This window comes from Vanessa tameamea, chromosome 10 (genome assembly GCF_037043105.1).
Source record: "Vanessa tameamea isolate UH-Manoa-2023 chromosome 10, ilVanTame1 primary haplotype, whole genome shotgun sequence".
NCBI lineage: Eukaryota > Metazoa > Arthropoda > Insecta > Lepidoptera > Nymphalidae > Vanessa > Vanessa tameamea.
In genome coordinates, this window is record NC_087318.1 from 8,079,693 (window position 1) to 8,104,709 (window position 25,017).

The 25,017-nt window shown below is 31.7% G+C and overlaps 1 protein-coding gene across 2 annotated transcripts; it reads left to right on the plus strand.

The window, feature by feature from the left end:
- The first annotated feature begins 453 nt into the window (after positions 1-453).
- Positions 454-24,458, plus strand: LOC113391899 (pyrokinin-1 receptor-like). Of its 2 annotated transcripts, none has more exons than XM_026628031.2 (5): positions 454-1,256; positions 3,556-3,662; positions 5,606-5,713; positions 15,931-16,122; positions 24,026-24,458. In XM_026628031.2, exons 1-5 carry the CDS (start codon positions 464-466, stop codon positions 24,233-24,235), a joined length of 1,410 nt encoding a protein of 469 aa, XP_026483816.2. In that variant the 5' UTR covers positions 454-463; the 3' UTR covers positions 24,236-24,458. The 2 variants fall into 2 exon arrangements, with proteins under 2 accessions (XP_026483816.2, XP_026483823.2); XM_026628038.2 differs by having other exon boundaries at positions 15,931-16,127; positions 24,026-24,197.
- Positions 24,459-25,017: the final 559 nt, after the last annotated feature.

The window sequence follows — 25,017 nt, forward strand, 5'->3', positions numbered from 1 at the left end:
CACGAGCCAACAACAGTTGTACGAAGTTTCATCTCAATCGGATGTACAATATTCGAACGGATAGAATATGTGCGTAACACGAACAAGATACAAATGTCTTTTATTTGATTACTTATAATCTTATTAATCAATAAACATATATATTATATTGACGGAGACATTACTTGACGCTACACTGGTTGTACTAAAATATTTATTTATATATCTTTGTGTATAAAAATATAATAGAGAGGTAACAACGAAATGGTTTGTACGAAGTATAATATAGAGCTTTGGATATATGTAACGAGAATATTAATTATAAAGTAAATAATAAGCTATATTATTGTCAATGAAATCAGTAACGTGTTCTGGGTATATATATATAATGAATTAACTATAATTATTTTGAAACAATCTTAATAATAAAACTTTTTATTGGATTAAACTTTTAATTTTGTTTCAGGTGCTACATTTTAGTGATATGAAAATGGAGTATGATGACGAAGAAATATATTTGCTGAACGGAACGAATGGAACTGACCAAACTTCCAGTTTCTCGGAGCCCGAATCGCTCAATGTGATCATTCCTCTCACAATTATTTACATCATTATCTTTATTGCCGGCGTGCTAGGAAATATAAGCACTTGTGTTGTGATCGGTAGGAATCGATCGATGCATACAGCCACGAACTTCTACCTATTCAGTCTAGCAATTTCCGATCTACTTCTTTTATTGTGCGGATTGCCTCTAGAAGTATACCGCTTATGGAAACCACTATCTTACCCTCTCGGTGAAGTGGTATGCATAACATTTGGACTTATATCAGAAACATCTGCGAACGCAACAGTGTTAACAATAACAGCATTCACAGTGGAAAGGTACATTGCAATATGTCGCCCTTTTATATCACACACGATGTCCAAGTCGTCCAGAGCCGTGCGTTACATAATACTCATTTGTATTTGTGCCCTTTGCGCGGCCGTGCCTCAAGCTATGCAATTCGGTGTAGTGACATATAGTGAGAAAGGTCAAAATATTAGTGCCTGCACCGTGAAAGGTCATGGTGTGCATCAAGTGTTCGTTACGTCAAGTTTTGTGTTTTTCGTAGTACCGATGTCGTTGATCACAGTGCTGTACGCGTTGATTGGTGTCAAACTTCGTTCATCACATATCCTTCATATTGTAAAAAAACCTTCGGATGAGAGTAAGCGCTTTAATGGAGCGCCGCGGTTCAGAAACGGTGCATCACAAAGAAAGGTCATTAGAATGTTAGGTAAGTAAACTTTGTATTTTTTTTATTGTGTATGCTAATTGTAAATACTGTAATTCGTATTTTATTGCAGATTACTCAATTTAACTTGGTGGTAGGGTTCTGTGCAAGTACCTCTGAGTAGGTACAAACCAATCATCATACCGCCAAACAACAACACATAGTTGTGCTCCGGTTTGATGCGTGAGTGAGCCATTGTAACTACGATGAGAGATGTGAGATATGAGAAATTATTAATATTTCTAAAAGTACGAATGTCTATAAGCAGTGGTGACCACTTATCATTAGGTGGCCCAGTTGCCAATACCCTTACCTAAGTGCTATAAAAAAAGATACGCCCAATTATTTTTTATTCTAAATAAATGGAATCTCAAAAAAAATTTTTTCATCAAACCCAATCGTGTGTGGTATTTATGGATAGGTCTTCAAAAATGATATAGAGGTTTCTAATATCATTTTAGTTTGCGCGAGAGACACTTCCAAAGTGGTAAAATATGTGTCCTCCCCCTATAACTTTTAAAATAAGAGAATGATAAGACTATAAAAATATATGATGTATTACCATGCAAGCTTTCACCGAAAATTGGTTTGAACGAAATCTAGTAAGTAGTTTTTTTTAATACGTCATAAATCTTAAACCGCAATTTACCTTTCATTAAATCAACTCAATAAAAATAAAAATTGAATTTCATAATCATAAACCTTGTTACTTGCTGCTACGGAACTCTTAATGGGCGAGTCCGACTCGCACTTGGCCGCTTTTTATGTTTAAATGTATCAGTGTTTATAACCAACTTCGTAATAAGGTCGGTCTTGTTTTGATTTATTTCTCGTGTTTAATGTAAGTGAATATTTTTCGAAATTAATACTAAACTTATTTTACATATGCTTCATATACAGCTCAGACATTGAGTAATACACTAGTATACACATTTAAAACGGAATCTTTTGATGGAATTAATAATACTTCTGGATAGTAATTAAATTTTTATTTGATATTGTAAGAAAAAAATATCATAAGCATTAAACAGTATGTGTACTATAAACTTTTATGCTCACTAATAAGTTGAGTAGTGACTAGTTACTCACCGATATTTATCGTAGAGTTAAACTGTAAGAACAAATTCAATTACCAACTCATCGCGGAACACGAAAGAAAAACGACCGAAAGAATTAGTGACATTAAATATAATACTGGTGTGTATAATAACTTAACTTCGCGTTTATTCAAAAGATTTTTTAGGAAATTCGAACATGACCTGTTTTATTTTAATTTCATTTCATTGTAAACTGCAAGTCACTCGTCTACATTTGCCGCCAAAACGATGAAAACTTTTTAAATTAAATTTTTAATGTCAAATAGTATACATTAGTTCAATTAGAATTGGAGTTTGTCAATGTCAATTTACTTTAATTTTGTAAACGTTTTTAATTTTTTTTTTATACAGCCGTAGTACCACTCTCTAACCGGCCAGTAACTTTTTCCGCTCTCTAAAATTAATTCTTTGTCAAATCGTAACAATTGAGTGAAATGAAATCAAAAATCTTCTTTATTTTTCTGCACATCTATGGCTGGAGCTCTTCAAAATGAGACCATAACCGATTTTTTATGTGCAATCGCATAATCACAAAAATCAGCTTAATTCATATTACAACATTTAATACACACATCAAAATAACATTTCACGATTGAGAAACGAAGTGTCTTCTTATAGAATAGCACTGTTATCATCGTTAGGTATATTCTAAATTAGCATCCTCTATTTTAAGCCCAAAATGGTATGATTTCTAAATATAAATTATTAGTACTCCACCACACCATCTATAGAGCTTACTTCAAAAACATAGAACTTTCATACAAACCATCAACAACCGCTTTACCCGCTTAGGGGTGGAGTTTCGTAAATTCTTAGGGGATGTCTACACACTATAAGTAACCTACCTGCCAAATTTCAAGTTTGTAGTTGTTATCGTTTTTGAGATTTCGTGATTAATAAGTGAGTGGTATTTCGCTTTTATTTAAGTATATTGATATATAAGAAGACGAAGTATTGTGAATAGTCGCTATACAATGTTAATTACAATAGTTGACACGCATTGTATTTTTACTGCTATGGCAACATTATTAAAATCAATTAACGGGAATAAAAAATATAAACGGTTATAAACCACGCATACCTACTAACTTACAGGCCGATAAAGTCCACTAGCTCTTAATAGATATGACTATGTAATTAAGTTTATCCAATAGTAATTTCGTAATATATGTTTTGTGTTCTAAAATATTTATGTTTAATTTCAGTTGCTGTGGCGCTATCATTTTTCCTCTGCTGGGCACCGTTCCACGTGCAAAGGCTGATAGCTATTTATGGAAAAAATTTAGAGCATCCGACTGATACATTTTATAAGGTATGGATTGTCTTTTCTTTATATAAAACAATATTATAAAAATATCTAATATCAGACAAGCATTTGATATTTATCCGATACGCCAGAAACCTTCACACAAGTGTTAACAAGAATTGAATGCTTGATTTAGCAATGTATACGACACAAACAATGTAACATTAATTTTCTATTTTATTTTATTATTCCTATTGTTGTTTTTTCTATTCTTGGTATGACTTTATTATGTTGTTTACTGCTTCTCTCGTCAAGTATAGTCACTAGACGTGGAGAAGCTGAGCCAGACAGCTCTCGCACAGCCTTAATAGATACCACAGCGCCGCCTCTGAGTTAAATCTCGGTCGGCCATGACAGAGGTTTTAGGTGGGGGAGAATCCCACAAAACTATTTTTTCCTAGATCACGGTTATATGACCAAGGAAGCAGTCAACGGCTTATAAGGCTGCAATATATATCCCGATGTGATCTTATATATATACATATGTAAAGGAAACATCGTCACAGGAAATAGCAAATAATATATTTGTAATATTACTAAAATTAGTCTTTAGTTGTATTATCGCATACACACATTTCCTCATATTTGATATCGTTATTCCATTTGTGACACAGTTATTTCTGACAGTAGTATTATCAAAAATTATAACATTAATTTTAAGCGTTTTCTCTAAATATACGAGTATAACATTTTACAATTTGTATCAGTGATTTCTGAGAAATTACAAGTTATTTAAATAAACATATAGGAAAATAAAGCGTGGTGCATATCTTATATAGCTTAAATAGCATATATATCATATCTTATATAGCATAAGCCGATTTTTTCTCGGTTATTATGGGACGATAGCTGCACATAATCGCTTATGTGCAGCTATCGTATAGTAAAGTTATAAGTGATAAAGTTTTACTAGAATTGACCCATCTGGGTTGGTATCACTCATCTGGTATTCTACTGCACAGTCAGAAAAATAATATGTAGTTAGACAAAGGACTAACTATATTATATAATAATAATACTTTATATTTAATTTGTTTTAATCCGTTAGAATAATATATTCTCCTTGAATTTCATATTTATAAAAATAACATTCGAAGTTATTGTATGAAATTACTTGATTATTATGCGATGAGGATTCAACCTCTTGGAATGAAATCAGCAACGTGATGTGCCACCTACGCAAACTTGTTCCCTATGTGTGCTATTGTACGGCGCAGGTCTCACTGAGAGCCACAGTTACAAAGACACTTGATATGGTGATTTTGAAATTGAAACAGACTTTTTATCCAATAAATTAATCGGATTGCTTTTGCATAAAGAAGGTTCAAAATACCCTAACCGAACAGCATTTGAAGCAAATAATAATCATTCTATTACATATTCATGTAAATTTTATTTAATAACACAAATAACAAATTGTAACCTTTCACTAAGTATATATGTTTTATGATTGTTACCACTCAGTGAGAATATATGGTCGGTCTCAATTTCCTAAAAAAAAATCCTAAAAATTATCGCAGTATATTTTCATTAGGTACGTGATATTGGGATCTTCTTTTACGAAGCTAAGTAATACCTGAATAAGAACCATTAATTTATTTCTATATAATTTGAGCTATCTCATATTAGTCTAATTAGTTGCCAACTATTCTATTATTGCATTTGTAAAGATACTCTACTACAGATCATTTTGCATAAGAACAAGACAATATTTATTCGGTACAAACAAACATTGCAGTCATAAAGTTAACGTCATTGTACTGAAAAAATATAAATAAAATAACGTTAAATAATTAATATAAGAATATTCACTAGATAATTATAATATATAAGCAATATTTATTAAATAATGTAGTAAATTATCAAATAAAAGACCAGTTTTCAGACTTGAATATTTATTTCAGTAATTTATTCGTTTGTTTTATCTTAATACACGTTTTTGTTAACAGGTATACATTGTACTCACCTACCTGTCAGGAGTTCTCTATTTCCTCTCCACGGCGATTAACCCGTTTCTATACAACATCATGTCGAATAAGTTCAGAAACGCTTTCAAGGTGAGTTTTTAATGAATAAGCGCAGTTCGATTAGTTAATGTCTATTTAATTATTTTTGAACATTTTTGTAGTCGATTGCAAAAACCGAGATTACAGTTTAATTTATTCGCTAGTTTTCTTAATTTATTCGGATCGGTTTTAGACTTTTTTTTTTGTTATTAAACTGACACCGAGGGCGATCTAATTGGAGTTATAAGCTGCAAATCCAATAAAAATCAAATAAAAATATTCTACAATAGGGGTTTCAAAATAAACCCAATTTATATTTCGTAACATTTACAATTTTACAGTTTGAATGGCATTTTTTACATGTTATCGACGTACATAAAATATATTTATATATATAGATACAAATATATGTTTATTATATATAATACTGTACTATAGCCAAGTGCATTTAGGCAGAGTAAAGAAAATCCGACTATGATTTTTCTTGTTTAACGCACCTATTAATACCATCAGCGCTTAGCAACTCTACAAACTCTAAGATGTCGGGAAACAAACCACAAGCAAAAGCATTACCATTAAATTAAGTGGCTTGGCGGCAGGCAGGCGAACTGTTATAATCCGCTTACTTATTCCTGCAATTTTATAGAATACGGGAGACCAGCGAATGATTAATTGTATTTAAAAAATTATCAACCTTATTTTTTGTATAATCAAATAAAACATTAATCCATCACGACATTTCTAAGTTTCGGTATAATTTAATATCATTAAAAATATATCAAATTATCTTTTGTTACTGATTCTCAATGACAAAGACGCAATTTATCTTAATTTGATTGAGGACTATCAATCTTGCTTATTTTCGGGCTCCGAAATGATGACCACATATTTATCATATGCCTCTCAACATTCCAGTGACTTCACATTTATTTTCGCCGAAAACTTAATTTAGTGTTAAAAATTCTTAGTAGCAGCCCGGAGTTCATCAGCTAAGAAATTCAGGACCGAGAATAAACATGGCAGTGTAGCAAGGAATTGGCAGTATTTACACTCCTGTTTGACAAAAGAATGTAAAGGTACTCGTTCTTAATTAGATCTCGCCCTTGCCGTATCACCACTGTAGCCGGAGCGAAGTGCGCGAGTCCATGGAATGTTCGGATAAACTGATCTTCAGCAAATCTGAGACACAAATAAACTGTTTATATGGGAACCTTTTTATAAAAATCTATCAATGTGCCGGAGATCAACCGAAACGCCCTCGGAAACCTCGGAAAATAAGATCAGAATATTTTTCAAAAATTAAAATTAAATTTCACTTAATATTTTAAAAATTTATCTTATTATTGCAGAACGTTCTGCTATAAATATGTACGTGTAGATAGGTGTGTAATTACAACACGGTATTATATAAACATTGTAATTACTTGATAAACCGAGCATGTTTCTGTATTTTTTAGCTATAAATTTGATATGTGTAAGATTAATGACAATTAAGGGCTAAATTAATAATTTAAACATCTTCCTCTTTTGTGCGTAGTAGTTTTTCAGTACAATTATTACCTGTTCCTAGAATTGTACATCCATGAATTGAGCAAAACATTATCATTTTAACATCAGGGATATACTATTAAAATAAATTACAACACAAAAAATAGATACACTTATATATAATAGATACACGAACAAATTACTCTTTAAATTAGTATGATAAATAACGTGAGAATAAATAAACATTAAATTTATGTATTTCTCAAAAGAAAAACGAACAGGGAACAATGATTGTGAAATACTACAATATAATCGTTACGAGCGATACGTAATGTTTAATAATTCATCTGATGATTAATAATAATATAGTGTAGCTCTTATCGTATTTATCTAGGTTCATCACAATTTGAAAAAAAATATTGGCAGAATTTTACTCTTAACCGCCTTGAAAATGGTTTTGCCGCGGGTAAACCCCCGCCACTGTTTTGATATGCTGATATGCTCTTGATCCGCTTAATAAAAAATCTATCAAAGTACTAAACTATAAACTATTTTCCTCTTTCCCGTCCTATTGGATTATGAGAGTGCACCTGTGTTTGTGCAATAATATGTCTTGCGTTTCCTGGTCTCCCTTGAGATTGGACGTGCCCGAAATCGGTCAGGACGACATCATCATCTTCACATCATTTAAGATACGATTATTGCATTCTACCCTGCCAGAACTTATAAGGAATAGGCATTTTAGAGTAATATTTAATTGTTTAATGTAATTGTATAGAAAAGTCGTACTTATTGAGAGATTTATACTAATTCATTAGCATATTGTGAACAATAACCATTAAGCTTATCTCGACTGCCGACCGACGGACAGACCTTCTCCACTCTTTACGATCGCCTTAGTAACACATAACATTAGAATAATCTCTACCAAGAATTAAAGATTATCGTCTTATGTTAATACCAATGCTAAGACCAACGTGTGAACTCATCTCCAGATATTTATACGACGCTTGGCATGCAGGGAGGCGTTGCTTTAATTTGCTTTAAAATACGAGTTTAGTTTATATAATATTAAGCAGTAAATTATCTGATTATATCGTTTATACTGGTCACATACATCGAGCCTGTTATATATTTATAAAATAATATTTAATGTACATGTAATTAAAATATAATTTACTTATATAATACCATACAATTAAAGCAGAGTTTAATCAAGAAGGAAGTATTTCATTCGTTGGGGTTTTTTTGAGTGAAAACTAGATAATTCTTAATTTGTCTCTTTTAAACGACGCCGTTTCCCGTATTCTTAGCGACCCGTTCCAGTTTCGCTCGGCTACAATTTATTGATAAAGAAAATGAAGCGTGCTCGAAGGAATAAAATATTTAGTAGATAGGTATATTCATTTTATAACATTTATTTATTTATTATTTTAATAAAGTATGTCATAAAAAAATGAATAAAATGTAAATTGATTTGAGTCGAAATTTGAATATGGATCAAATATTTTCCACGCTGACTTAATCATAGGAGGTATATCAATGTATTGGAAAATTGTATGTCTTAAATAGGCTTTAAGAAAAGTTCAGTATAGCACGTGTTTAACTTTTAAGGTATACCCATTATAACTATTGTTAGCTGTAACACGTTAGTAAAAAACAACTGGGTTATTGGCGAAGCATTTTTTTCTAATTAATTATTAATACTTATTCTGATCAATATGTTAGTTACCTTGGGTGTTTAATATAGATTAAAATAGTCTCATACGCTTTATGGATAATTTGGAATAAATCACCGGTTCCAAATTAGGTACAACCATAAATAATATATTCGCTACGAAACAGATAAACTGGCTGTGACGACAAAGATTTTCCCCCGAATTGTAATCTTTAGGTAATGAACAAATTTTGATCTATGTTTTACTATAAAAATACGACTCATACCAATTTTGGTATTATTTTATGTATCATTAACATTTTCTTGCTAAGCGCACTCTTTTCTTTATTAGTAAATTGCATCCCTAAGGAAACTGGGCGGTATAAGTACTACGACACTTATTTGCCGATATAATATGCTTGCAAGTATGTACTTCAATTAAAAACATAAATAAGAATAATACTTTTTTGGTTAAAAAAATAAATAAAAGTATGTACAATTAATAACAATATTACTGTAATTTAAAATATATATATATATATATATATAATTTATTCGGGGATTGGATACTGTAAATAAAAAGTATGATAATTTATAAAAAAACAATCGACAGAGTACTAATAAGCTTTACCGTGTCAAAGAACATATTGTTAGACTTATTCCGTAGACATTTTGGAGATATGCACACATCTAACAAAACACCTGAACTTAATACCCCAGAATATGTAACTCATTACACAATTATAATATTGTTATATCAAGACTACATACCGTCTTTCTGTAACTACGAGTAGTAATAACGATATTCATCAAAGTTTGAAAGTTTCATTTTACTTGGATTCGCTCACGCGCTTGAATTCGCGGTCCGCTGTTAGGTAAGTTAGACATTTAACGGACGTGGACATAATATGCTCGTTTAATATATCATTCAAATAAAAAAAATACTCTGTTCTGTAATAATAATATTTTTTATAAAACAAATATTGTATGTAAAACTACTAATATTTTTAATGTTGAAACATTATGCGCTTTACTTCAATTTGTCGTTAGTAAATTATGACTCATTGTTCACTATGGGTATTTACTGTTATTGTTTATAGAATAGCTTTAGTAATATATTCATAAGAGGTAATTTGCTAGAAGTACGCATTAAAATAGTTGAGCAATAAAAGCGTAATTTTTTATCAGCTTATCTGAAATATACACACGGTTGGTGATTCGCAATATTACCACATCAGTAATATATTTTTGTATGTATATGTATATAATATACAATATGTACATAATATCTGTAATTATTAGTGATAAACGGATTCTATTTTTTAAGTTATTTCATGAAGGTCATAAGTTGTGTAGTTTGAACGTACATTATTATTAATATGATACTGGCTACCCGTCTCAGTTTCTTATGGGTAGAATAAGGACATACATAGACGTTTGGATAGAAGGCCTCACTGCGCCCTCCCGGGCCCACTTCCGGAAACCGCAAAGGGTCATAGCGGTGAGAGGCATAAGAGGGTACCGTACGGTACACACTTCTTGCGGGCTATCCACCTTGGGAACTTCAGGCGGAGGTGCTCGCAGAGATATTCCGCACAGAGGCGAGGAACGGCGGCGATCGTCCAAGGTCGGCGGAGGTCGGGCTGGGCCCAGCAAGCCCTGATAGTCTGATGGGAGGAAGATCTCGCTGCCGAGTGTCACCAACGGTATGCTTGACAGCGAGGCGTGTTGGTTGGAAATGCGCTCCTTATGTGAAAACGTCATATCGCAGAAGGACGCAGCGGTACGGGAGCGGAAGGTTGACGCTGCTGCAGATCTGTTCCGCCGAAGAAGACCGGGGAGGAGGAAATAACGTTTCGCACACCTTTTCTTCCCGCCTCAATAGGCGCCGCAGGTACTAGGGGGCTTTCAGTATCCTGGTAATTCCCCCATATAGGCGGGTCGACTGTCAGGGCTTTACGGTAGCATACGAAAGTGATCCTGTGACGCCCGCCGAAAAGGAGAGGGTACCGCTGTTTTTTTAGTGGGTGTTACGGTGTACTAGTGCGCACTAGGCGTCTTGAGAACCGGCGGGTCCGGCGAATTTTCCCGGATCAATGTTTTAGGAGTTTACATAAGACAAACATCCAAATGCCATTATGGATTGTTTAGTTTTTCACGATTTTGATTTCACTAGAAATTTAAAATTGATATATATTCAAAATACTAGCAGTATTTTGTGTTGTTTTTATTCGTCCACTTAGTAATATCTGCATCAAATTAGATCATTTTTTTCTACACATGATATGAGTTTAAAACATTGATTTTTGTAAAAGCCTACTATTAAATCAACAAGAATAAACATCCAACGTAGACAAAAACAATTTAATAAATACGAAGCTTACTTCCGCCACGACATTTATTGCATTTTGTGTTATTTCGCTACACGGAATGACAGAGAAGTTTTTAATGGAACAAAAATGTCTTTCTTGGTCTATTATTTCGTTTAGTGATTATTATTAGTAAGTACTCGGTAAATTAGTGATTAATGTATTTTTTAAAGGAATAACAGTCATGAGGAACATTTAGATTATATAAGATTAGGTTCCGACCATTGCTTCATCTGTTTGTAAGGACTGGTTATGATGATCGCCTGAGTAAGACGTGAAAGCATAATAAATAAATAAACAATACACTCAGTTTTACAATATTAGCTAAGTAAGATACAAGCTAAATAAGTACATACAAGAATTACTGACAATTCAATACTACTGACACTGAACCTCCTTTTGATATGTATGTATATCTAATTTATAAAACTTTAAATTAAAACGAATGACTTCTATAAATAAAATGCTTAAGCTTATCTTGGACTTCGAATCCACTTCATGAATTAACAGACGAAATAAAATTCAGTTTAAATATTGCACTTTGTAGTTCGGATTAACGAAAATTTTAAAGTGAACTAAAAATATCTCGTTTAAATTATTCAGCTGGCTTAAAAGCTTATTTTTATTTTTGTCTCGAATACTTTACTAAAAATAATTGGTTTTCGTATAAACGTTGAATTCGGTCGTATGTAATATTTTAAATAAAAAGTATACATATTTTTGTTCTACGGAGGTATGGTACATAAATATATAGGGAGGAATGAGTGCTATGTTCCACTTTGATGGGTGCCAGCCAGGGGAACAATTCTACTAACAAATTGTCACTTTATCGCAATCGATTCGACATAATACTTGCCATTTAGCTGTTTCTCTATTCAACTAACACAACGATCCAGTTGCGGTTAAGTCGAAGTTAGGTCGGAGTAGAACCTGGAACGTATCGTATGTAACCGTTATAAATTAGTAGAATTCTTCCCAAGTGTAACGAGCTGAAACTGAAAGGAGGAACGACTTCAACTATATTTTTCTTTTTATCATATGGCAAATTTATTAGACACTTAAATTAATATATATTTTTTTAATTGTAATTGGCACAAGGGACAGACAACTCAGTTCCCAACGTTGGTGGTGCATTGGTTATATAATAAATGTCACCTATGTCTTTGGCCAGTGATGATAACTTACCAAGTGGCCCATTTTCCCACCCGCTTACCTATGTCATAAAGAATAGAATATGAGGTAGCGTCAATGATTACCATGCCATATTATGATATACCTAAATATTGGCACAAGGGACAGACAATTCAGTTCCCAACGTTGGGGATGCATTACTTATGTAAGAAATAGTAAAAATTCCTGCCACACCAATGTCTATGGGCAATGGTGACCACTTCCCATGAGGCCCATTTGCCCAACCGCTTGAATGTTTACCATCCCATGTAATTATATACTTAGAGTGTATAGTACGAGTGTATCGTAAATTTTGAGTTCTAAAAAGATTGTCCTTGTACGTGGCTTGTAAATCTTTGACTATTGTTTATTTCTTTCAATTTACCACACTTTGTTCAACTCGAATAAGTCTTGCCAATTTATTAGTTTCTCGGATAAAATTGGTATTGGCCAACGTTGCTTAATGTTCACAAATAAATAATTATAAAATAATAAGTGTTCTGCCCGATAAAAAATAAAATATACAATGTTAGAATTATACAAGGGTATATATTTTGTAGTAACAACTCCAATAAGTTATTTTAAATCCTAGAGATTTACATTAACGAAAAATGATAATTATTTACTTTATAATTTAAAAATAGTTACTGTTTTTTATCTAGGTATTAATAAAGATTAAAAAATTGCGGGAAGTGCTTAAATAGAAGTTTGAAAATTTAAATGTAAATATATTTTAATTATAATTACGCAAGGAAATTATTTATCATTTTATTTAAATTCAATATAGCTAGCTAGATAGGCTTACAAATTAGACACATAGTACTTAAGTGTTTCTTCGTCCAAGGAGACTTTCACTGTCACCTGGTTTCAAAATCAAAATCTTTATTTAAGGCTTTAGGCTTAAATAAAGATTTTCATTTTGATACCATTAAATCGTTATTGTTGTTGATGTTCTAATCAATGCGTTGCCATATTATAAATTATATATTTATAATTCTTATTTATACATTTCTGGGTCAAGGCTGCCTCTCGCTATGAGCTTATTCCACCATGGTGCTTTAACGCGGGTATTGGATTCATTAAAATTAGACACTTGTAGGATACATGTAGATATTTTCCTTTAACAACGAGCTCGAGTTGATTTAAAACACAAATTACACATGAAAATTGAGTGATGCTTGTCTGGGTTTGAACCCGTATTCATCGGTTAAGATGCACGTGTTTTTATCACTACGCCATTTTCGCTTGATACGATTACGATATTATATAAGGATATTTTTCTCTTATATAAAAATCGGATAGCAGTAATATTAATTAATTATGAGTGTGGTATACCCACTTAGACGGACATTTAATATTTTTACAGTTGGTTAAATGATGTAAATAGTGAGAAGATGACAATGACATTCGTACAATTATGTTATGTAATTTCAGTAGATCAGGATGACAAAATAAATTCAAGCTTGATAATAATTCTCCAACAGATATATTTCTCAATCACTCGCAACCATCTAATTTTAATCATCGTGACAGATCAATCTTAAAAAAAAATAGAAGTATGTATTTGTGCCGTCTTAAATAGTATGCCAAATAAAATAGTATTAATTAAAGTTTAACAAATTATTAAACAACTAATTTACATAATTACATTACATTAACAGCCTGTTAATTTTCCACTGCTGGGCTAAGGCCTCCTCTGCCTTTGAGGAGAAGGTTTGGAGCATATTCCACCACGCTGCTCCAATGCGGGTTGGTGGAATACACATGTGGCAGAATTTCGTTGAAATTAGACACATGCAGGATTCATCACGATGTTTTCCTTCACCGCCGAGCACGAGATGAATTATAAACACAAATTAAGCACATGAAAATTCAGTGGTACTTACCTGGGTTTGAACTCGAAATCATCGGTTAAGATGTACGCGTTCTAACCACTGGGCCATCTTAGCTCACTAACAACAACTAATTACAACAATAATTTTATAATTACATAATAATATAAAATAAATAGTTTCGATTATAACCATTATATGCAATGTGATATTATTAATTATGATATAACACCGTGTTGGAGGTTGGGGTTACTCGCTAACAGTTATTATTATAATGGCAAGGTTCAGAGCCAAATAAAAATCCTTCTGTGTATGATTGCCTTATATAAATATATTAAATATATTTATTATTTATGTTCTATGTAGACAATAAGTTAAACGAATTTTATTTATAACTAGTTGTTGCCAGCGGCTTTGCTCGCGTGGAAATTGATATATTATCTACAGAATAATTTAAAATATTACGTTAATATAAGACCTCTTTGTATACCACAAGACAATATTTGTGGTTCAACTTTCGTGGGCTAGATCAACCAGACGGCTCGTAGAGTTCACTCTCGAACAGGCTATTTGAAACTGTCCATGCGAAAAAAAATCTTCCCCTAGGCCTACTCTTGCCATTTTAAAGATTTGACATTTTGCTTTATCAATTGTCATCACAAGCAGAGTTTAAGCGCGAACTGTACTCTCTTGAATTTAAAGGGATATTCTGATGGTATCAAAGATATTCTTCTAGGTCTTAAATTCCTCAGTATATATTATTGGCGCGCCAATTTTCTAACTTAAAAAATGACGGACTTCAAGACTAACCTATATTCGAAATTGCAACCCCTATTTCACCCGTTAGGGTTAAAATATCCAGAAAGGCTTAAATACGTATATCCTTTTCTTTAATTAGTAACCAAAAAATAAAGTTTAATGTTTCTAACTTAAAAAAATACGGATTTCCATACAAACTTTTGTTATATTATTGTATTTTTGTTATAGCTGCCATGAATTTTCCGGCATTATATATAGTTTATCATTTGCGCATTCCAATGTTCTTACTTTATACCAAGTTTTATAAGGATCGGTTAAACCGTTCTTGAGTTATACCGGGACATACAGACAGACATAAAAAATTCAAAAATGGTAAAGTCAGTGAGCCATAAAACGAATATTTTTGACGAAATTCGACAAAAAACTTGAGTGCACAGACAGACTCTACAGACTTATATAGTAGTAAGTATATATCGACATCGTTTTATGGCATGAGCGGGACCTATTGAACTCATTTCCTCTAGCGAAGGCCAACTATAAATCTGATCTATTTTTAGTAGGGAGGCTCTGACTTTGGGTCGTTTGGGTGAACAACTTGTTATGGAGTCTATTATTTTGCTCATGAATAATATAAAACACGGTGTAGTAATATATATTTTTTATTCATTTGAATGACCAAATGAACTTTTAATATTTGTACACAAGAAATGCCGATTTATCGTTGTATAAAGTATAACTAAACATCCTTTTTACACTCATGTGGTTTCTTAACTACACTTTTAATCTTTATGTTAATCAAATTAATGTTGCGAAACCTTTAATTGTAATATTTTTTTGTAAATAATTCGTTTAAAAAAATATTTTATTGCTACGTCTAACAAGATAAAACTTTAAATTAGTAAATTAATCAGAATCAAAAATATAAAAACAAATATAAATGTTTTTTGTTGTATTTATTGGGTTTTGATGATATCATATATTTTTTTTATCTAGGTGACGTTGTCGAAGTGGTGTAGGCGAGGCGGCTCGCGGCTAGAAAGATCATACAGCGCTATATTAGCTTCTCAAAGGCATCGTGTTGCGATAAGAGCTGCACAGCGTCAAAGGCAACCTCCCAACTCCCGATTGCTCCGGCGTCTGTCTACCGCCTCCTCGCAACTGTACGACGCGCCACCCATAGCGCAGGTAAGGTCAGGCAAATAAAATTCATTATAGCTTTGGGTTACAGCACACAGCGCGTCAGTTGGTGTTGGTTTGCAAAATAAAATATACTTTTAGATGCAAAATGGAATATAAATATCTAAAAATTTGAGTCACCCGCCTCGTCTCTTTTCATGGTTATGACTATGTTTCCGCTATTTTTTTCACGACTCTGAACATTTTAAATTTGTTTCAGGCTAGCGATATTTAAATGTTTTTTGCACAATACAATGTTTTTTACAAATGGATGGATGGATAGACGTTACATGCGCTGCCCGTCCTTCAGTAGGATTTATACTTTTATTTATATCGCATAAATGATTGTAACGCCTTTGGCACTTTTAAATCACCGGATAAAGAAAGTATATATAAATACGTATAGATTTTTTTTATGAAGATGGTTTTGTTTTGTTTTAGGTAGATGACGCGATTTATTCAACAATTGACATACATAAAGCAGGTTTACATTAGCCGGATTTTGCTAGATAAGATTAGATTCTGTATTTTGACGACTAATATGACGGAAGGAGATAAATTTCCTTGGTGTTAAGGCTTTGAGCAAGCCCGTCTGTGTACCTCCACTCGTCTGATATTCTACCGCCCGATAGCAATGCTAAGAATTGTTTTGTTCGATATATTTGAATTATTATCTAACTGCATCATTTTTTGTTATTTACATTTGTTTTTGGCGATTATGAAGGCGATTTTAATATTACGCATGTAATGTTAATATCTATAAGTGTTACTTATTATTGATAAGAAGTAGTAGGACGACGAATACGTCCGCAGCAATCTCGGTATACGCGACATTACATTGCAAGAGAGCGTGCAACGTCCGTATGCTACGTCTGTATTTATGTTGTTGCCAATCTAAACATCACAGGGTCTATACTCAGAGGGCGAACGAAGACAAGTATAATGTTAGTAAAGTAACAAATATAGACTTATTGTAAAGTATTTTAATAATTCTAAGATAAATTAATTGTATTTTATTGATCCTAAAGACCCAAAACTTTGTAAAAGTTGTCCAAAAATATTTTATATTATAGAGTTTAAAAATTATGCCTCGCCCAATAAAATCACAGCAAATATTTTTTGTCACTAACAAACATCCACTAAACAAAAAGCAAGGAAAGTTGATATACTTATAGGCAGTTCTGTAAACTCGAAATTACAGCTTTAGATCCTTTTATAGATATTCATTTAAACGAGCACTTACAAAAAATAATCTCGAAGTGGGTCGAGGAGGTTTCAAAACAATAAATCTTAGCTTCCCTGTTTTATAACCTTTTTTAACTCTGTATCTCAAAGATTTAAAATTTGGAAGACAAATTTTCGACTATTACTACACATGAGGGATACGATAATTTGCTTTTAAGTTGTAAAAAAATCTCCTGTTTAACTTTTATTTATTGGCGGGTACGATGAAAAGTGACATCATAATAAATATCTTCGACGTGAATATTTCAATGACAAAAAATTTGCTTTTTTTATACTTACTACCTCGAAAAAAGGTCGAGAGGCGGAAATGTCAATCCTTTAAACTAACTGCCGTTTCATATTTAAGGGTCGCATTTTATGCGCACATTAATTATAACGTGATTTATATTACAAAAACCATTATCTGGTTTTCGTAACTTCCATATCCAATTGCAGGATATTGGTTGCCGAAATTCCTATATTTTAATTTGGAGCTAAAATGGTCCAGTGGATAGAACACGGTATATCTTAACCAAAGATTAAAAGAACCCAGACAGTAATGTAATTCTTGCAGAATTATATTAGTTTAGTTTAGGCAAAATAGTCACCGAAGAGTGTAACATACTCGATAGTTAGTAATTACTAAGTAAATAGGTCATATTTCTGAATGAAAATTTTTACAAATGATAGAAAAGGGCAGTTCGGGTGTGTGCCCTAGATTTTTCGTGAAAATCATAACATAAATCACTTCACATATTCAAGCCAGGAATCGTCACGGGCATCATACCTAATTTTGCGAGCTAGAAGTGAGTCAGCACTGTCGTATCGCTGTTGGTATAAACAGTCTCCTGATACGCTTGCGTGTATAGTCTTTTAATGTCGGTATGATGTTTTTAATATTGGTAATAAGTCGAATCAGTCATAGTATATTAGGTATATCTTTCTCTTTCTCTAGCTTTATATTTTGGTTGTGTAATAAGCATTAAGTCTTTAACTATATACAAATAAGATGTCAAAATGGTTTTAGAATAAATCATGACCGCAAAAAACGAACCAGCCCTCTTGTCACCAGTGTAGGCATTAAGGCGAGGATATAATCATGTATTTTCTATTTTCATGAATAAAAGTTCGTTTTACTGTAATACATAAATATATATAAATACATAATAATAACAGCATCTTTAAATACCATACATATTTTCGTCGTTATATATTTTTCATGCAGTAATTGTAATTGTATGAATGTACATAATATTAATAAAATTAATGTTTACAAACCAAATGATATTAAGTAATTGTTAATTGTATAAGTTTTTATGTTTTAATTTTTGTATAACTTTGAATATTTGCATATGAATTAATAAATTAATTTCGGTTTTCCTGTTGCCAAATGATGGGTTTGTATTGCAGTACCTAATTAGGCATAATAATAATGTTCTGACTAAATAACACGATCAATGATTTTATAACTGTCCATTAGATAATGCAGATAATGTGTCTATTTGTTCCCCTTTTGATTAGAGGAGTCTCTAGAAGTTGAGATGTTATGCTCCTTGCTCAACTTAAAACACAGACCATAATCAATTCAATTGTGAGATCCACTACAATTATATCATGTTAAACAATCATCACATGAATAAAATATCAAGTCTAATATAGTGCACGAGTGTGTGGGTAAACTCACACTAACACGATATGTGAGAGGAAATCAGCTGCTGAACGGCTTTACGTATTTTGCAAAGCCAAACGTCTTGCTATATTTTTATCAAAATATAATAACTTTTATTGAACCTCGTTAGCTCCACTGTTATTTCTGATTTCGTTTAAACATTTGACCACCGACAGAATTCAGTCACTCAGTCAAATAGTTAAGCTTTTACAATTTTATTGCATAATCATGTTTTTATTAAACTTAACATGGAGATGTCATTGAATAAGTTTGCTTCGTAAATATGATACTTATGTGGCTACGGTATGTCATCGATAAGACAAAACAATGAAAATTCCACTTAGTAAAACTACTTATATTTCAAATATTTCTTATAGTTTTGCATATTGCGCATAGTTGTGTCCATGGAACGACTCATATCAAGTAGGTCTTTCTATGCATAGAACTATGCGGGCCAACTATGTACGTATGTGTATACAAGATATTTAGTTGCAATAAATTATATTTTTTATGTCAAAATGATTTAAAAAGAAACTAAAACCATACCTATGTATTTGTTTTACGTTATCGCAACTAAGAATTGAAATAAAATTAGTAAGCTAACAACATTTTTATTATTAGAATAATAATATTTTGATATATAAATATTTTTGGTGTAAGTGAGTTTGTAAGAAAGTCGCTCTTTGAACACATTTGTGTATGGGCTGGTTCAAGATTCAATAAAATATATTATGGGATAATATTCGATAATTGCTCTACATCGGTATATCAGGATTAGAACGATGGAATATATCATAAGGAAAAGAAATCATTAAAGTGTTTTATGGTGGCAAAGTCTATGAAAATGGAAAATATTCCTCCATGCTCATACATGTGAAAATATTAGCGAATAATCTGAATGTCTGAAGAAGCGGGTTAAGGAAAAGGAAAGAAATTCTGAAATAGACACCAAAAATAATACGTCGAAGGGTTTTGCACAAGACTTGGCGCCACTCTGTTTTGTGATAGTCGTCATTGAGACTACGTTAGTCTTACAAATATACAGAATATGCTTGATTGTGTCTAGTTTAAAGGACATAATCGAATATTGGATAGTATAAAAAATAATGTGCAAGAAAATGTTTTAGTGCGTCTCATCAGAACCAGAAAGAAGAAAAGGGTAACTGTCGCATTAAAAGTAGTGATTCTATTGATTTATAATTACTTTATGACATCTTGTTGCGGTTTGAGGATGCCTTAGGAAGTTTGATTTCATATAGGAATATGAATTTCGATTTCTGTTTATTATATTTTCATAAATCAATTTAATCGAATCGCTTTCGAATTATTTTAATCATATTCTTAGCATGTGAAATTATATGTTGACATTATTATTAATTTTAAATACTTTAAAACAGTTGTCAAATATGGTACTATGATATTAGTAATAAAATAAATTAAATAATAGTTGAATTATAGTTTATGTTAAAGTACGTTAAAAATGTTTTGCCCTTAACTTTTTTAAAAATAAACCTGTTATAAGATTTTCTAAAGTGTGACATTGCTGTGTAACTTAAGTCAGATGCTTTATTTTTCTTCGTTTTTATGATAAACCGAGGTTCCTCAAACAGATGAAATAATAAACTACATAATTCACATAGATTATTAACTTATAGACAGTATAATAATTCCCTTAACCTAGACAATTGTGAACATGAACATTCGATAGCCACCTTTATGCCAACTTAAATTTAAAAACAAATTTATATCAAACTAGCGACCCGCCCCGACTTCGCACGGGTTCAATGCTGTTACTAAATATACTACGATTGTCTTTATATAGAACGTCCACAGCTTTATTTTGATCTATCTCGTAGGGTTCAGCCAGGGTTTAAAGTGGAAGCGAAAAAAAAATTTTTTTTTTGCGACGTCACATTATAAACCTCTAAAGTTATCAATGTTTATACATATAAAACTTTCCCTTGAATCACTCCAACTTCTAAAACCGCATCAAAATCCGTTGCATAGTTTTAAAGATTTAAGCATACATAGGTACAAACAGTCAGAGGGAAGCGACTTTGTTTTATATTATGTAGTGGTATATTCTTGACATAAAAGACTCAATTTAGCTTTTAGCATATAGTAGCATTTATAACTCTTTTCTGATATTACTATGAATTATATTTTGATTGAAATGGCAATTTGATTTTATATTATTAAGAAGAACAAAAAATATATTCAAATTACACACAGCAGAAAGAAGTCCTTCATACTTAAATATTATAACATCAAGGTATACAAGACCTAAGTGGTAAATAGCACGAAGTAGAATTGTTAAAGGAACAAGGAATTGAAGTGCTTGTATGCTCTTGTGCATTACAAAACAATGGCTGTCATCTGTCAGTTTCCGTTATAAAGATATCTAATAGGATTAATACGTTATTTTTAATGTAAGTAGATGTGTTCAAGAAGCATTGTTACGGGTTAGGTTGGTTTCATTCATTTTTATTCATAATTTAAAGCACACCTGTACATGTATGATATGAAAAAATTGAATACAAGATAAAATAATAACATAGATATTAGCGAAAAAGTTTATGTAGACCAATAACTGGTTTAAAATGATAACAAAATTCGATATTCGATATTTTGCAAGATTACAGCTTACGGGGAAGATCGATTCAAACTTCATATAAAATTTCCGATGGTTGTAAGAAATGGAGTTGGTAATGCATTAGGAACACTGTTCGATTGGCGCTCGAGCTGTCAAAAGTAAAATAAATGGTTGGACGGTTAAAAACAGATTTAAAAGGATATTTAAATTATATTTTTTCGAGTTCCTTGTCCGATCTCTCCGGCAATATCTCTTAAAATGACTAAGCCTACTTGAATACTAATTATATTTAAATTTTCGTTGTTTTTGGACTCTTTGATTTTGATGCAATATATGAACAATCTAAAATGTGTCTCTATAGAAAATATAAATATAAAAATCGAAAAAATAATGAATACTTCTACTAAATTTATATTTTGATAAGCTACACGAATATGTAAACGCTACATTAAACCATTGCAATTACGCTAGATTTCTATAAATTTCTAAAAATCCCTGATAATATCCAACGTCCTAAAATGTATGAGAATGCCATAGTTAAAACGTATAATTATATTTTTTTATATTTATTAACACAATAATTGATAACATTAAGTGCTTAAATATGTATACAAATATGAATTAAAAATTGTTACTCTATAAATCTTGACAGCGTGGAATGGTGGCAGGAATGCTAGCAGCATTTCCCCGTTGAATTATAATTAGAATATACGTTATATTGAGTTAATACTTCTAATATGGTTTTCTACCTGGTCATAAAAATATGCAGACAGACACGTGAAGTGGACACATAAATATAACAAAAAATAATATACATATTTTTATATTATTTTTTGGTTATTAAGTAATAAATTAAATATAATACGAGTTTTAAAAATATACATTAAATATTATTTTTATAACAAAAATTACTACACGAATGTGTCGTGAAAAAGAATGAAATATTACAATACTTTAAATTAAAATACATTACGATTATAATTACGTACCTATATTGAAGAAGCGGATTCGAAGATAAACATTATGATATATATTATATTATTCTTAAACAATGTTTTATTCAATAAATTCCCAGCAAAGTTGTATTTTGGGAAACAAAATGAATATAATTATGGATATTATATAAAAATGTGAGCAATAAGTACCTGTTTGCTTTATGAGTTTTTTTTTATTTCAAGTTTTATGTTCGCCATTTTTCTCATCCTTCATTTTAAATGTCAGAACACAATAAAATAATAGAGTAATTAAAATATGTTATATTAATTAATTTTAAGAAGGTTTTTTTGTTTTTCTGACACTTTTGATTTTCATTTATTATTATTAATTACAAGACTCATCTGTGTGCTATTCTCCGTAGTTCCGTTCCCATTTACACTTGAAGTTAATTTCTTGGGTTTTACTTCATAAAATTATTCCAACTAATTGTATTAGGTGGCTATGTCTACACAATTGGGAAAGGGATTATATAGAAGTGTGTGCATAAACCCAAATGAGAGTATCTTTATCGTCACTCTCATAATCTGAAAGGACAGTAATCCGATATGACTGGAAAGTGTTTTTAGCGCCCCTATAGCTGGCTAACTATAAGACTAGCTATTCAACCAACGGGAAGTCAATTACATGAATACTACTTCTACTCCTGACTTGATACTTCATTTGTATTCAATGGAAGTAGATATTCGTATTCCTAAGCTGAAAGGTAGAGAAAATTACGACCGGAACAGTTTTACTACAAATATAATCCATGGCACGTCGAGGGCAAGATTCTTAAAATAAAGAAAGATAAAAAGTTTTTCTAAAACTGCCATAACATTATCATTATATTTCGGAGTTATTAAAGCGTTTGAATTAGGTAGCGTCATTTGAGGGCGTATTTTTTTCCCAGATTTGATTAGTAAAATAAATTGTCGTTTATTTCTAAATATAAAAAAAGAACAAAAAGAAAACAAAACTGTATTTTCCAAACCACGATATCGTTAAGTAAATCGACGCAAGCGTACGACTCTGTTATATAACTTATCTTTGTTGTTTGTTGCGATTTTTTGTTTCAAGGAACGCTTATCTTAGTTGGCTTTTACGTCGAGTTTGTTCTAAAAAGTAGAGAGCATTCGTTCATTTCATGCAGGACATATAATTATTTTATTTTATTCAAGCTATGCAATTTCATTATTGGAAAAGAGTAACAACTGTGTTTTTAGCTTGTTCGATAGAATCTACGATGGCTTTGAATGCATCTTATAAAATGATCACTCAATATTGCTCGTAAGAGCCTACTTAAATTAAGCATATGTTTATATAAAAGGACATTGTTGTGCGTGTGCAAATGCCAGTTATGATATGTAGATAGTAATGTTTTAAATATTAAAATGTAATAAGATAATGATTACACTTTCAATAAACTAATCTTTAATTATTTTTATTTTCAGTCCTATCATCGGTCCGATCTCACCATCGTAAAGGAGGTTCCAGACGTCAGTTGGATTTGGAAGCAACATCCACCCGAGAGATCAGATTCCTGCACCTCACCACGAAGCATTTCAAATTCCAGTCTTCATGAACTCGATAAGGAGCTAAGTAGAGAGGAGTTAGCAACCTTCATGTACCAAGTCAACTGCAATATTGGCGCAATTACCTGAGACACGTCAGTTTAGGGTGCTCGATAGACCATCCTAAACTCATTTTTGAAGGATAATTTGAAATGAAATCAGTAACTAGCTAATACCCGGCATGGGCCGCAATGCCGCTTTAAATTGTTTTTTAAACAGTCATTCGATACAACTCGCGCGCAACTTAGGTATTAAACCCGAATCAGGATAAATAAAAACACATTCATTTTTACATTTAAATAAACGAGATACTGTGTGTCTGTTATATGTATAACGCGAATGAAAAAAAGAGTTTCATGTTGATAATACATTATTTTGTGTCGTCTTATAGTATGAGAGTTAGCAAAGTTTAAATTTTTCAAAATTTTTAGTCAACTGGTTTTCTCTTCTTATTAAAGCTCGGGGATGCTGCCCGCCTGGCTGCTGGGTTCGGTTACGTTTCCCTGTGCGTATCCCATTTGTACATTTGTTGCTAAATACGAATTTTTAAATAATTATACAGTCTAATTTTCATTTCATCATAATTTTCTGTTATTCTTTTAGTAATACAAAGTTAAATGGCCAGACAATTTTGACTCTGCTAACTCCGGACCACTGGAGTCCGATTTTAGTAACGGTAAACGATTTTTGTTCGCGACTTTGCTAGGTCTTATACCATAACGCCCGGTTACTATTTTCAGAGACAATTTGTTTGGCTCACGGAAGTACGTTTGCGAGACGTAATATAAATTCAGCTTCCATTGCGTTGCTACTTACGGATAGTGCGGTAAATGATAAAAATATCAGTGTATAAATAAAAAAAAATTGACGTC